This window comes from Hermetia illucens, chromosome 3 (assembly GCF_905115235.1).
Source record: "Hermetia illucens chromosome 3, iHerIll2.2.curated.20191125, whole genome shotgun sequence".
Classification (NCBI taxonomy): domain Eukaryota; kingdom Metazoa; phylum Arthropoda; class Insecta; order Diptera; family Stratiomyidae; genus Hermetia; species Hermetia illucens.
The window spans coordinates 152,411,406-152,426,165 of NC_051851.1; the positions used below are offsets into that span (position 1 = coordinate 152,411,406).

At 44.8% G+C, this 14,760-nt stretch overlaps 1 protein-coding gene across 9 annotated transcripts in view; it reads left to right on the forward strand.

The window, feature by feature from the left end:
• The window catches only part of LOC119653264 (piezo-type mechanosensitive ion channel component), a 111,665-nt gene that overhangs the window by 61,649 nt on the left and 35,256 nt on the right, over positions 1–14,760 (forward strand). For 4 of the 9 annotated variants that reach the window (XM_038057880.1, XM_038057876.1, XM_038057879.1 and 1 more), the window contains one exon: positions 3,391–3,637. The exons of 2 other annotated variants lie outside the window; for them this stretch is intronic. In XM_038057880.1, coding sequence (XP_037913808.1) covers positions 3,391–3,637 — 247 coding nt within the window. Of the gene's footprint in view, positions 1–3,390; positions 3,638–4,675; positions 4,736–14,760 lie in introns of all 9 variants that reach the window. 3 more of the 9 variants (XM_038057881.1, XM_038057882.1, XM_038057878.1) reach the window with 2 other exon arrangements.

Below are 14,760 nucleotides of genomic sequence, written 5' to 3' on the forward strand. Positions count from 1 at the left end.
CCAAGACTGTGATCACCAAGCTACAATTTGGTTCCGACCTCAACATCTCGACGAGATTATAGGGTCCAATAACTCTGATGAGGCCGTCGTTTAACTTCACTCTTTCAATCACGAATCTTATCGTCCGCCAGGTTCAGTTTCACCATTCGGAGCTATGCTTTGATTGCATGAATTGTTTCCCTTCCATACAGTTCCAGGTCCTGTGGATGTTTCATAACTACTACCGCCGCCAGGTCGTCTGCTAAACCAATCAACGTTGCTTTCTTTAACGCACGAAGGCCATGCACTCCGTCATATATTATGTTCCATAGGGAACACCAGCTGTCACAATATATTCTTTTCGTTCATCATCCATCTCGAACCAAAGGAGTCTCTCCATGAGGTAAGTCTCGATTATCCGAGCTAAGTAACCAGGGACACCCAATTTAGCGAGGGTGCCCTTAATCCAATCGCACTTGGCCGAGTTATAGGCATTCCTAACATCCAGCGTCACTACCGCGTAGCACTTATCGGAGACCGATGCCTCCTAGGCCAGGTTTACGACCGTTGCAATGGCATTGACCGTGGACCGCGCTCTGCGAAACTCATACTGCCACTCCGATCACCAACTATCTTCCCTATAGTTTCTAAAAGACGGACAGGACGATATGAACATGGTGTCTCAGGTGGTTTTTGGGGCTCCGGTAGCAGAACCAACCTCTGCCTCTTCCACTGGGCCGGAAACACTCCTTCCTGATTTTAGCAGCCATAGTTCTTCCTCGGTCACCCCGGGGGTTGAGATGAGGTCCTGTTTAACCGTCGGTTGTGGTCCATTTTCTTCCTGTTCAGGGAAAGAATTGCGTTTATCCTGAACAAGAATCGTGGGTACGTCGCTTGGGGCGATATTTGCCTACGAATCTTGTTCATTACAACCTTGTAAGCAGCTTCTTACGGGTTCGTATTTGCTTCAAGGCGTAGCTGCTTGTAGCAATTTCGCTTACCTTCCTGTATGACCTTCTTAAGGATAACTCTAATATCGCAGTATTTTTTCTCTCGATTGTCGATGTTCTGCTTTCCCTCTTGTTCGTTGACAAAGCCTCTTGACTCGAAGACACGAGGATCTGAAAAGCGAGATTTCTTGGTTCCACCATTAGTTTGGTTTCCTACTGTGATGGAACTTTCGTCGCGGTATTGTAAAGTTGCATGCCTCAGTTATCCATTGATATAACTGTCTCACTTTTTCCAGGGCTGTTGCCTTCGGGTTATAACCTCCTTCTAAAGCCGCCAGAAATGTCTCTTCCTCGAAAGCTATAGCGGATCACCCAGCTATCTTGGTTTTTCCGCTTTTGGTGCTCATTTGATTGTCATCTTTGCCGTTCCTGATCTCGAGAAAGATGACCTGGTGGTCACTGGGGGTGTAGTGTTCACTCATCCGATAAACCATCCCTCCCGCCAACGAGGTACTGAGCTAAGTCAGACTAACAATTGAGCCTAGTCCTCTGCATCGGAAGGTGGGCATTCATTCAACGTTGGCTAGTACGATGTCCAGTTCCACGAAGGTTTGAAGCAGGATTTGGCCCCTGGTGTTCGTCACTCGATTTCCACAGTCTAAAGCGCACGCGCTGAATTCGTCGGCAATAATTTCCGGGCTGTGGTCTTTAGCGTCCAATGCCAAGGTGTCTACCATCTCCTTATACTGCACTTATGTTGTACTAGGAGAAGCATAATAGCTGTAGATATGGCCGTTGACTTTCGCCCGTACAAAGCCGGCACCAGGGAATGCTATTGTTTCTTGAATGGCTTGCCGTCCACATGTATATATCGCCGCATTTCTCGATGAGTCTTTCATCCACGTAGCACTAACGTAATTTCGGTAGGGTTCACATATTACCGTCACATTCACATTTGGCTCTCGAATGGTTTGCGAGAGCAATTCTGGATTTGCTTTGCAATAGTTGAGGTTGATTGGTAACATCCTCATTTAGCGTCATAACTCAGCTCCCTCCTATATGCCGGGCACCTACCACCACCTACAATGTGTCGGTTGTCGACTCCCTTATTTCCTTTTGCACAACATGTATCGTGGATTTCCCGTGCAGTCTTTGATAAGGTTGCCCTTTTGTCCGCACTTCCTGCACCTTCTCGACCTATCGTGCTCACTAGTACATGCTGCTGCAAAGTGACCGAAATCGAGGCATCTGAAGCATCTCTTGAGAGATACTTGTTCCCTAAGTCGGCACACGACCCAACCTATTCTTACCTTGCCCGCGGGAATCAGTTTAATCCCTGATTGCACCAGCAAGCTAATAACAGTGGTCTGTGTACCTCCATATGCCTTCTTCATTCTTTTGATGGCACTTTCTTCTATTTCGCTAAGTTTCAATTAATCCTTAGTGCAGCACAGATATCCTCTCGTGATGTCACCCCGTTTCTAGGTTTTTTGCACTCGATTACTATCCGTTGCTTTCGAGCTTTCGCGTCTGCTTGCTTCCCCAGCACCTTTTCCACCTGACCGCGGAAATATTCACTGTGGGTGTTTCACAACTAGTACCGTCGCCAGGTCGTCTGCAAAGCCAATCAACATTGCCTCCTTTGACACGCGAAGGCCAAACACTGCGTAGTATTTTATGCTCGATAGGGGGATACTAGCTGTAACAATATATTCTTTTGGCCCGTTCTTCGTGTCGAATCAAAGGAGTCTCTCCAAGAGGTAACTCTAGATTGTCCAAGCTAAGTCTTCTCGCTAGATTTGTTTAGTTCCAGCATCAGATCCTCCTTTCGCGGAGGTCTGATACAGCTTACACTGCCGCCCAGGTCTGTCAATTTCGAATCGGCTTTGACTTTCCGAAGAATATCGGCGTAAGATATATCACTTTTCTTGGAACTCGCTTGGGCGTTTTCTCCTTCTCCGCCCCAATATAGAATTTAATGCCACGTATCAGAGCCCTGACATTTTGGTCGATATTCCCCCTCTCCTTAATGTACTCACAGAGTTCATTTATGTATAATAGTTTGCTACCTACCACGATTGTCTTTTACAGCATCGATAGTTAGGTCAGTCCAGCGACTCTCCAAGTTCCTTTCCAGCATATTTGGTTTGATTTCTGGGTGTGCTTCTCATAGCCAATTTTTATCCATGGGTGCGCGTTTACTTCCCACCTACCTGGCCTGCGCATAAGCGTGTCCATGTCCGCATATCTCCTGATGCTTGAATCAGCTTTCATTACCCAGGTAGTCATTGAGGGTTTTAGTGTCGGATCTGCGAACCCCCGTGAGACAGATACTATCCTCTCTTATCAACTTGGGGAATATATTTTGTTTCAGCATCTACATACATTTGACGGCACTGTAACTTTTGTGATTGTATCAAAAATTATCTTTCCTTCTAATCTACACTGATAAATATCCTAGGAATTTCAGGAATCATCAGCAGTTCAACTAAGACGACGAAAACAAAGTACCCGAAGTCATATTATCATGCGAGACAGATCATTTGATTTGAGTAAGAGACGAAATCGAAATTTATCTTGGAGTCCTGGTGACAATATCATAAAAAGACCGCTAAGAGGGGAGACCTACGATTTCGGTCCCGTCGGAAATCACTTCTATTGGGAGTCGTTACAATTGAGCAGAAGGCATCCTGTTTATCATCCAGAATGTAAAATAAATAGATTAAATATTGAAACTGAAATTGTATACTTTGTAAATAATACATTGATGTACTTTTTTGATACGATTTTTATTTAGAACTCGTCTCGGACACTATTTTGATAGTATCACATGGTCATGTGATAGAATTGCACATTGTCTTCACTCCTACTGCTTTCGGAATGTTGGTACCAGGGCCAACATGACGAAATGATAGAAGCACCGTGGATAAACGTGTTGCACCACAAGTTATTATAAAATAGGTGGACGATACTATGTCTATTAAATGATAAGTAGTAAATGTTAGAGCTTTTGATGTGATCACGGTCTGTATTTTATTTTTAAAAAAATTATTGCCTAATCGATGGTAGGGCTCAGTTTCGATTGGAATATGCAATGGTATTTCTTGTACAAAAAGGATGTACATAAGCTTCTTAACGTTCCAATTGACTATGACTTCGGAAGCCAGTTTTTCATTCAAATAATCCCTGCAAGTCCATCTTTTGAATAGTCGTTTAATTTTAATATGGAAGTCAAGGGATAGGCTTTAAACTCGTGAATTGTTCGTGAATTGGGTGGCGAAATATAAGACTATAAAATCTAGCTCCCTTGCATATTCGCTACGTCCTTGGTTAGGTTTTATTTGTTTGATACTACAGCGGAGTTAATTTCGCTTAACTTTTGATTGTGAATCAAGAGTTAAAGTGATTTATAGTGATTTAATCCTTTAGATAGATATTAGATTAGATCTTGGGTGCTGTCCTTAATATCTAAATTGGTCAACTGAACGTTATTTAAATGATTAGCTACTGTCCCATTTTGTTGCTAAAACAATTGGAATATCGCTATAAACATTTATTTATCCCTCTGCTACCATAGTTGCTTTCACCCCCTAAGATCCGACTTATATTGTAGAAATAAATTAACAGAAAATTGGAAAATATACATATTGAAATTTATAAAATAAATGTATAAGCACACTTTGATCCAATCAATTTAGTTTAGATAATTATTTGATTTTTGTATTCCAAATTTCTTATTTTTGTAGAGATTTTCACTGGAGACAAACCCTCATACAGTAGAACTCCACCCAAAACTCATGCGGATGGTAATAACATTTTAATTGCTTTTATAGATCAAAATTTCTTTGCTTTTCGGGTTTTGTTAATTTGTTAACGCATATTTTCCTTAAAAAAAAAAGAACTGGCAACTGGGGAATCATGGGAAACTTGTTTGAGAGATTCTAAGTTTCCGTTGCTTGGCTTTAAGTTTGTTTCTATAATTTGATGAAGGAAAACTAGAGCAGTCAGGCTGACAACAAGGTTTTCATGATTCCTAAAATATTTTTACGCTTTGGTATTAGTGATTAATTTATTCAAGACCAAAAGGAAATGTTGCTAATTTTTATTTGAAAAGTAGCTAGATTTTTTAGTAGCAATTTAGGTATAGATATTGAGGTCCTACTCCACTCACTTGACTCACTATGTAACAGTAGTTTGCCTATTTGTACTCAATTGTTCTCTTGAAATGTATTAAGGGGGTCGTCTAATTTCGAGCTGGAAATTCAAGCCTATTTGTGGGGATTATACGCCCACTCACACAACCTTAACTGAAGTTGTGCTTCAGTTTCATTATCGTCACATTTAGTCATGTTCAAGTGATAAGCCTACAATAACAGGGCACCACAAAGACGAACACAAACGTCCATGACGAACTCGACGCAACGAGGATGGCGGGCTGACGTTATGCTTCTTCTTTAAAGAATTTGTTCCTAAAAATTAATAATAACTTCTCTCACGACCTTGGGGCGTTCTTGACCTGGTCACTGCAAAAGTGTCGCGAGTTTGACACTCTTGGTCATTTGACAAAAAAATGAAATATGTTTTCAATTAGTGTTACGCTGGCTATGTTTTTCCAAGGACTGTTAAAATTACACAAAAATTTGTTCCTCACTAGGCCTCCCACGGACAAATCTCTGGAAGACATACTCTCCACTTCATTGGAAAGCCTGCACCTAGCGACTATGGCGCGGTCAACCAGAAAGGAGAGTAAAACCCCTCCCTTAATGAGAGAAAAACGGGAGAGGAAGATTCGGCAGAAGAAAACTTCAATCGCAGAGCAGAGAGGACTATAGACTAAATGTTGCCTGTCAGAACTTTCTCATCCGACTCTACCAGGAGAAGAAGAAGAAAGTGAAGTTGGTAATGTAGACGGATCTGCTCTAATACGGCCACGTAAAAACGGATTCATGCTTCCCGGACACCGCGAACTTGGGAATGCTCTCAGCCGACAACAGTGGTAGGAACTGCGAAAGAAGGGGAAGCTTGTCGTGAATGAGGACATGGTCGTTGCTATACCACCAAGTGTGGCAATATCCAGAAAAATCGAACGCAAGAAAGCGAAACATTCGGCGCAAGGTGAGGGCAAGTTGGTAACTTCGGTGAGATCTACACTGGATGCAGTAAACTCAACAGTTAGCGGCGGTTTCCACATTAGACTACACTTCCGTAAACGAACATGAAGGTTTGTCAAATTAATCTACAGCAATCCAAAGCTTCTGCCTATCTACTGGCAGGAAGGCTAGCAAAATTTCAGGACTGCCCTTATATATTTTTGGTAGTTCGTTTTAACAAAATTTATGGTATTGGATCAGTAAACGAGGCTCGGACTTTCTTCGATGAAAGATCGTGGAGATCGAGAGCCTGCGTCCTGATATCAGATTTGTTAGAGGCAACCATGTTGAGACAATTCTGTACCCAGGATCTAGTTGCGGTCATTTTACATTACCCGTTTAATGTAAGAGGAGAAACGTCATAAGTTCCTCTGCTTATTTATGCTTCGTTTCTTTGTGTCTTCTACTGACACAAGTACAAAGGGATCTGGTAGTGTGTGCAGAATCAAGTGGCGTTGAACTCTCAATAAGATAAGATGCAAACCCTCAGTGTTGAACCAGTAGCGAATGCAATCCTAAAGGGGAAAGGCTGTTCGATTTGATCACTTTAGTTGGTCTGATGACCGCTGACATAGGGTGCGCCCCTACTCCCTCTGAGTTGGGACTCAAGAATATACTCAAAGTTCTCCCTGCTTGTAAATGGTGACTAAAAGGGGTAGAAATTTGTGGGCTAGCCACCTGAAACCTTTGAAACTTGACTGCTAGCGGAACGTCAACAATGCCTCGAATAGGGATTGATCTCACGGCTACGACTATTGGCTATCGAAAACGAATTATTATTAGTTTCTGGATTGCGAACAATGGTATTGAGGGTCCTCAGATTGCGCACTTTGTCTAATTCCAGCGCGAATCCGAAAGATATAAGCTGGACATTCTGAGCCTATGCGATGTAAGATCATGGGACTCTGGAAAGTACATGTCTCTTGCCACACTTATGACAATGTGCTTTTGTACTTTGAAAAGCAGAGTGGTAGCAGACGGGAATCCGCTGTTGGGTTCTTTCTAACAACTACTGCAAGGCGCGCTTTCTTGACTTGGGAGTCGGTTTCTGACAAATTTTTGACTACAAGATTCCCGTCCAGGTTATGGAGTATCGCAGTTGTACACTGCAGTGCTCTAACGCCTTCCCCGATATATTGGAGAAGGATGCTTTCTACGAGCAAGGTGGGCTTTGACAACAGCTTCCTCAGGCATGTGGTGGGGAAATACGATCTTGGCAAACCTGACGATAATGGTTAAGAATTCATGGATTTCTGCAGCTTTTACCGATTCGTCAATGGTGGCACATTGTACGAGCACAGAGCCTGCCATAAGGTCAGTTAGCTTTCAACTGACTGACACCGCACGAGTAATCAGATTGACCACTTTGCGATCAGCAGTAGATATAGGGAATCTGGATCCGCGTAACATATCAGCCGCAAAAGGGATCACCATCTGAGGGTCGCTTAGGCTCGCCTGTGTGTTGCGTTCGCCACTTCTCGCAGGTTTGGAGAGCAACGACCACCAAGTTCAAGATCAATCCTTTGTTTGATCCAACTGTCGTTCGACATTGGGAGAGCTCTCTTCATGATTGGGCGGTTATACTGAATAATGGATGTGCATTGGACCGCCATCAAAAGTACAATTTTCTCGGGTGGTACGCAAATCGTCAGTCATGTCTCGAAAAGGCGTGATTTGGCTGATTGTGGAATTGTGGATGCGGATCGATGAGCACCAAATTTTGAAGACTGTATTGACGGTTGCGAGTGATGGCGAGATTGCGACCCACTTAAAATCCGGGACCGTGCAAAATCCTGAAAAGTTCAGCGTAGTGTGCACCATGACAGAAAGGAATTCGTCATTGCGCTAGTCAGGAAGCCGAAAGTTTCAGAACGCAATGATTTGTATACCCTCTAACGAATGAACTATCCTGTCATCGCAAATATTTTTTTTTCGTTCTGTGAAGGACGTTCACGGTTGACTCTTCATCCACGATGACTAGCAGCTGAAGTCTTGTTGATGAAATGGCTACTCAACGTAATTTACGGATACAGACTGTTCCTTCAAGTAGAAGAGGGTGGAGTAAAGCCGCAGGGTTAACGGTCACGTTGCAGAGCTATTCATCTCATTGCTGCACCTGCAGTTTCTTTCCCATAAAGTGGATAAAGGGAATGATTGTTAAGAATCCAAAGCCCTGTTTTGAGTGTGTCAATTAGGGCGGGTATCTGTGCTACCCTGCCGTTGTTAAGATAAAAGCTAAAATAATCCTGGAACGCATCAAAGAACATCTCGAAATGTTGATGGATAGAGAAGAAGCTAGTTTCCGCTGCGGATCCTCTTGCATTGACTATATCGGCACACTAAGGATCATTTTGGAACCATGCGAGAAGTTTAGATCTTCGCTTCACTTTTTCTTCATCGATTTCGAGAAAGCTTTCGACAGCGTGCAATACGCAGGAAGAGCATTGTAGAAAAACTGATAGCTATTATCAGAGCGATATATGATGGCGCAAAATGTGACATGCTGCATTGAGGTAAAAGCTCAGAGGAAAGTCCAAGGCGAAGTGTGTCAAGGTTGCATCTTGTTACCGGTATTATTCTTCCTCTTGTTATCGGTGACGTTTTTCATGCTGCCTTGTCCGGAGGACATGTGGGAGTTCAATGGATTATGACATCTTTCGTCAAACACTTCGACTACGCTGATGTCATCCGTTTTCTTTCTCGTCGGACCATAGACCTTGGACAAATGGTACTGCATTTGGAATGAGAGGCAAGTGTTGTTAGATTGAAGATAAACACAAGAAAAAACAAGGTTGCTAGTCTGACGGGTCATCGTACTCTTCCTGCATTAACGGGCAGATCATCGAAGGCGTTGATTAATTTATATATCTGTGGACGGTGGCACCGAACTGGATGTTGTCTAACGCATTAATAGCACTAAATTCGCTTTCGCTGCTTTGTCTAAAATCTGGAAATCCGATTATGTCAATACCAAGATCAAGTTGAGACTGTTCTGTGCTAGTGTTCTTTCCGTGCTTCTGAATGGGAATAGCACTTGGTGACCTCTGCTACCACTAGAAGGCTTCACGCCTTCGTTAACACCTTTCTGGGCCTTTTCGTCGCAGTACGCTGGCCTGATACTATTCCAAACGAAGAACTTGGGACACAGGACTGGCACTCGTACGCACATATTAAGGATGGACGGCAATGCTTTAGTAAATGAAAATTTTAAATGTCAACATATTTATGACTAGATATAATATCAAATCAATGAAATAACACTTCCAATTCAGTCTCTGTACATTCAGTCTTAATATCAAAAACGGTATAAGAAAATAACGAACAACTTTAGTAATAGACTTTTCCCGCACTTCTAGGAGACTGACCGATGGAGCCTTTTATATTTTAGTATTTAAGAAGCAAGAACAAACGAAGTGTTCCGTGTCGCGGTTGGGAACAGAAGAGACCGACTTATTTCCATGCGGTCCTTACTGTCCCAACCAACGGCACTTTTTTACCGCTGGCTCTCCACTTCCCCGGTGCGTTCTGAAAACGCGTGAGTGGAGAGTTTCCACGTTCAGCGCCATCTACCCGTCCGCATCCGCAACATCCGAAATAAATTTCGAATGCTGCAGATCCTGCCGCGCCACATCACTCCGCCCCCAGACGAAACCTAGGGGGTTTCGGCGACGGATCCCCGAACTTCGTTCGCCGTTAATCCACAAAGCGGACACGACGTTGCTTCGGGGCGCACACGGGTTTCAGCCTGGACAAAGAGACCGCCTTTTTGTGACCACCGATCTCGAGCTGGAAGAAATGTTCTCCCCGCTCGAGAACGCGGTACGGGCCCTCATATGGAGGCTGCAGCGGCTTCCGGACGGCATCCGTCCTGATCAGCACGTGCGTGCATGTGTCCAGTTCCTTGGGCGAACAAGCAGGTATGGACGAGTGTCGAGTGGGTGGTGGCGCTTTGATGCGACGGAGATTGTCCCTCAGCAGACGCACCAACCCCGACTCCGTGAGACCCGATCTCTTGTCGAAGACCGGATCGCTTGGGAGTCTTGGGTTCTCCCCGTAAACCAGCTCCGCGGGGCTGGCAGCAAATTCCTCTCGGCGGGTTGTACGAAGGCCGAGTAGGACGAGAGGCAAGACTTGAGTCCAGGACGGGTCGTCGCGTGCCATAATGGCGGCTTTCAGCGTCCGGTGCCAACGTTCTAGCATCCCATTGGACTGCGGGTGGTATGCAGTGGTCCGCTGGCGTTTAAAACCCAGGAGTTTGCCTAACTCGGAGAAAAGGGTGGACTCAAATTGCATTCCCTGGTCAGTGATGATCACTGCAGGGACGCCAAAGCGAGGTATCCACTCTCGGCAGAGGGCTTCGGCACAAGATTGCGCCGTAATGTCCTTCAGAGGTATTGCCTCAGGCCACCGCGTGAACCTGTCGATGATTGTGAGGCAATACTTGTAACCGTGCGAGTCTCGCAAAGGCCCTATTATGTCGAGGTGTATTGTGTGGAAACGCTTGGTAGTGCGGGGGAATGAGCCCACTTCTTTCTTTACATGCCTGGAGACTTTACACTTCTGGCATGCGATGCACTCTCTGGCCCAGGAATTGATATCCTTGTTCATGGAGGGCCAGAAGTATTTTCCGGTGACTAACCGGTTTGTTGTCCTGATGCCGGGGTGCGCCAAGTCGTGAACTGCGTGGAACACTTCCTTGCGAAATGTGGCCGGAATGTATGGCCGAGGTCCCTTTTCCGAGTCTTCGCAGCAGAGCAAGAGGTTTGAGCCGAAGATGGGCAACTCCCGAAATTTGTATTTGGGGTTGGACTTGAGGCTCTGAAGTGCTGCGTCATCCACTTGCGCCTTGGCAATAGCCGAGAAATCGAGTGAGGCGGGGATGTTAACTTCGGAGACACGAGACAAAGCGTCAGCAACAATGTTGTCCTTCCCGGACACGTGCTGGATGTCTGACGTGAACTGGCTTATGAAGCTCAGGTGTCGAAGCTGACGAGGGGACGCTTTGTCGGGCTTCTGTTTCAAAGCGAACGTGAGAGGCTTATGGTCCGTGAACACTGTGAACGGCCTGCCTTCTAGGGAGAAACGGAAGTATTTGATGGACAGGTATGCGGCGAGCAGTTCGCGATCGTAGGTGCTGTAGTTCCGTTGAGCGGGATTCAACTGCTTCGAGAAGAAGCTCAACGGCTGCCAAACTTGGTCCACCTTTTGGTGAAGGGCAGCACCTACTGCGATGTCAGAGGCATCAACAAAAACGGCTAGGGGTGCATCTTGATGAGGAAATGCCAAAAGTGTAGCATCAGCCAGTTGCTGTCTGGATTTATTGAACGCGCAGACAGCCTCTTCAGACCACACAATCTCTCGTGTGTCTTTTGTTTTGGGGCCAGACAAGTACGCGTTCAAAACGGACTGGTGATGGGCGGCCTTGGGCAGGAAACGACGGTAAAAGTTTAGCATGCCCAAGAACCTCCTCAACTCCCTCACTGTTTTTGGACGCGGGAAGCTTGTTATTGCTTGCACCTTGTCTGGGTCGGGCTGTATTCCTTCAGAGGAAATGGAGTGGCCGAGGAATCTCACCTGTTTTTGAAGGAATTTGCACTTCTCAACGTTTAAGACTAAACCGGCCTCAAGGAGACGTTGAAAAATGCACTCGAGATGGGCTAAGTGCTCAGACTCAGTAGAAGAAGCGACCAAAACATCATCCAAATAGACGAAACAGAAATCGAGGTTTCGCAGGACTGAGTGAATGAACCTTTGAAAGGTTTGCGCCGCATTGCACAATCCGAAAGTCATTCGGGTGAACTCGAAGAGTCCAAAGGGTGTGCATATTGCCGTCTTTGGAATGTCTTCAGGAGCTACTGGGATTTGGTGGTATGCCTTGGCTAAGTCCAAGGTCGAAAAGATGCGGCAATTCGCGAGGTGATGCGCAAAGTCGTGGATGAGTGGAATTGGATATCGGTCAGGAACAGTCTGTGCGTTTAGCCTTCTGTAATCCCCACAGGGACGCCATTCGCCATTTGGCTTAGGGACCATATGTAAAGGGGAAGACCAACAGCTGTTTGAGGGCCTGCAGATACCCTGTTGAACAAGTTGTTCAAATTCTTTCCGCGCAATAGCCAGTTTCTGGGGTGGTAGAGGACGCACCTTTGAGAAAATCGGGGAACCAGTAGTATTTATGTGGTGCTGCACATTGTGCTTTACTGGTTTCGAGAGACTACACTCGGTAGTTATGTGGCTGAACTTTTGGAGGAGTGTCCGAACACGAGAGTCGGAGATGTCTTCCAAAAGAACGGAAAGGTTATTGTCAGCGTGAGATACCATTTGGCCCGACGAATTTAGTTTGGTTGTGGGGTCTATAAGGGACTTATTTTGCAAGTCCACCAGCAACCCATAGTGACACAAGAAGTCTGCGCCTAATATGGGGAAGCTGACATCCGCCAGGATGAAACGCCACGGAAACGTCCTACGCAAGCCAAGACTCACGTCCACTTGCCTGTACCCGTATGTATTGATGCGGGATGAATTTGCTGCCGCCAGTTTGAGGGGTTGTGGATATAGTCGATGATGCTGGGGTACGGGAAGAACCGAAACCTCCGCACCCGTGTCGACGAGGTAGTTGCGCCTGCTGAGGGGGTCGAAAATAGTTAGGCGACGTGGCGCTGCGCTCTGGGTGGCCGTCGCCAAGACCCCCCGCGGACCTAGTTTTTTGTGGTAGGCGCGAATTTGCAAGGTAGCGTACATCTTGTCGCTTTATCTCCGAAGTTACGATGATACCAGCAAATACCCTGGTCCGCAGGCTGTCTTGCCGACCTGCTACCCGAACGCCCTTTTCGTGTGGCAGACCGTGAGCGAGCTCGCGGCCCCCCATTGATGGCTACGTGATACAGTGGAATCCACTCTCCTTAGATGGCCGACTAGTAGATTGTCCAAGGGCACCTGATGCAGAACAGTAAAGAAGGAGTGCAGGCATCTCGGGAAGTCATGGAGGTAGCTGAAGTGTACGATGGCGCATAGGTATGATTGACGCGTTATACACCGCCAAACGATAAATGGCAAGCATATATATTGGAGGCGAATACAAAGACGGGTTCCTAGGAGAATGGGTTCGACAAAGTTTAATGATCTTCTTGGCAACAAAGTGCAGCTCTCCAGACTACTAAGGACGCCTTTGGCGACAGAGGATCAATTGAGAACTCTGAATCGCACATTTTTAGAGTGCTATCCGGGCGTTTGTCCTATTATTGAGGTCAAAGTGGTAAAACGGAATTGAAATTTGTAACGACTCAGGAAATCAACCAGACAACTTTGAATTGCGCTTCCAAAAGCAATAAGAGTGAGTCTGGTTAAAGTTCCGGAATTCACAGCGTGAATATAAGAGGATCGTAAAACGTTCGAAGCGAGATTCCTTTAGAATACGGTGCGAGGAACAAGAAGGCGAAAGATAGACTTCTAGGCTGTGTAGAGTCCTTAAAAGGTATGAGTCGGGCAAGTTGGACTCTCTTAGAAAATCCAATGGAACTTACCCGAATTCTAGAGATGAGTCTGTACAGACTTTCTTGGAGGTACACCATCCGAGCGAACAGGTGCTAAAAGTATGAGGGAGAGCATTCGCGGTTTCTGCAAACTTTTGAACACCAAAGTGTGCAACGTGAATTGGGACCCCGCGAGAAGCAGTTGTCACCAATGAAAAGGTGAAAGCTACTATAAAATCCTTTGAATAGTTCAATCACCATCTATCCAGCGCTGCGAAAGGAGGTTATAGAGCATTTCGAGCAATTTCTAAGAAATATTTTTCTTGGATGTATCGCTCTGGGTTACGTGCCTACTTCTTGGCCAAAGGTTAAGGTAGTATTGATACCGAAGCCTGGGATAGAAAACTATTCAAATTTAAAGAACTTTTTTAAAGAGACAAATCCGCTGAAATGTCTGGAGAAACTAGTTGAGTGCCACATTCGTGAGAAGGCATTAATATCGCACGCACTAAATGAAAACCCATATGTTTCCCAGCGTGGAATGTCCTTTGAGTCTGCTCTTCACTCACAATAGTATTATTTACAAAAGGGAGAAAAGGTAATGGTTTTTGCCTTCCAGGGATAAGGAATAAAACCCATAACTCTCCGAAGAAGTGAAATATCTGGCAGTTAGCAACCCGAAACCAGACGACCCCCTTAAGTATTTTAGATTACATTTTAGGAGCGTTTGGTTATTTTTTGTTATAAATTTAAAATTAAATAAAAATTAAAACATAATTATTGCGTGTTACATAGTGATGGCACAATTTGTTCTATTGTTAATTGTTTAGACTGTTTGGGACCATCTGGGAGAATAATTTTATTATTTTCATTCCATTGGTCAATTTGCGAACGAAGTACCATAAGCGCTCAATTGAATGGAAAAATTGGGCTCATTTATATTATCAGAATTAGAAGTTAGCTCATTATAGATATTGGAAAAATTTGGTAACACTCTGAATTATCCATATTATCATTGGAGGGATGTAGTTAAAAATTTGTAGGTCCGGTTGGATGGAATTCTTCATGCGTCAGATACGCCAGTTTTCATACGATAATTTTGGTTACTCAATGCATTCATAACAAAGCAATGTTTATTTATCTTTAATCGTGAATAAGAAAATGGCATTAGTTATGGATGCATGCCTTAGCTATGGATGCATGACTTACTAT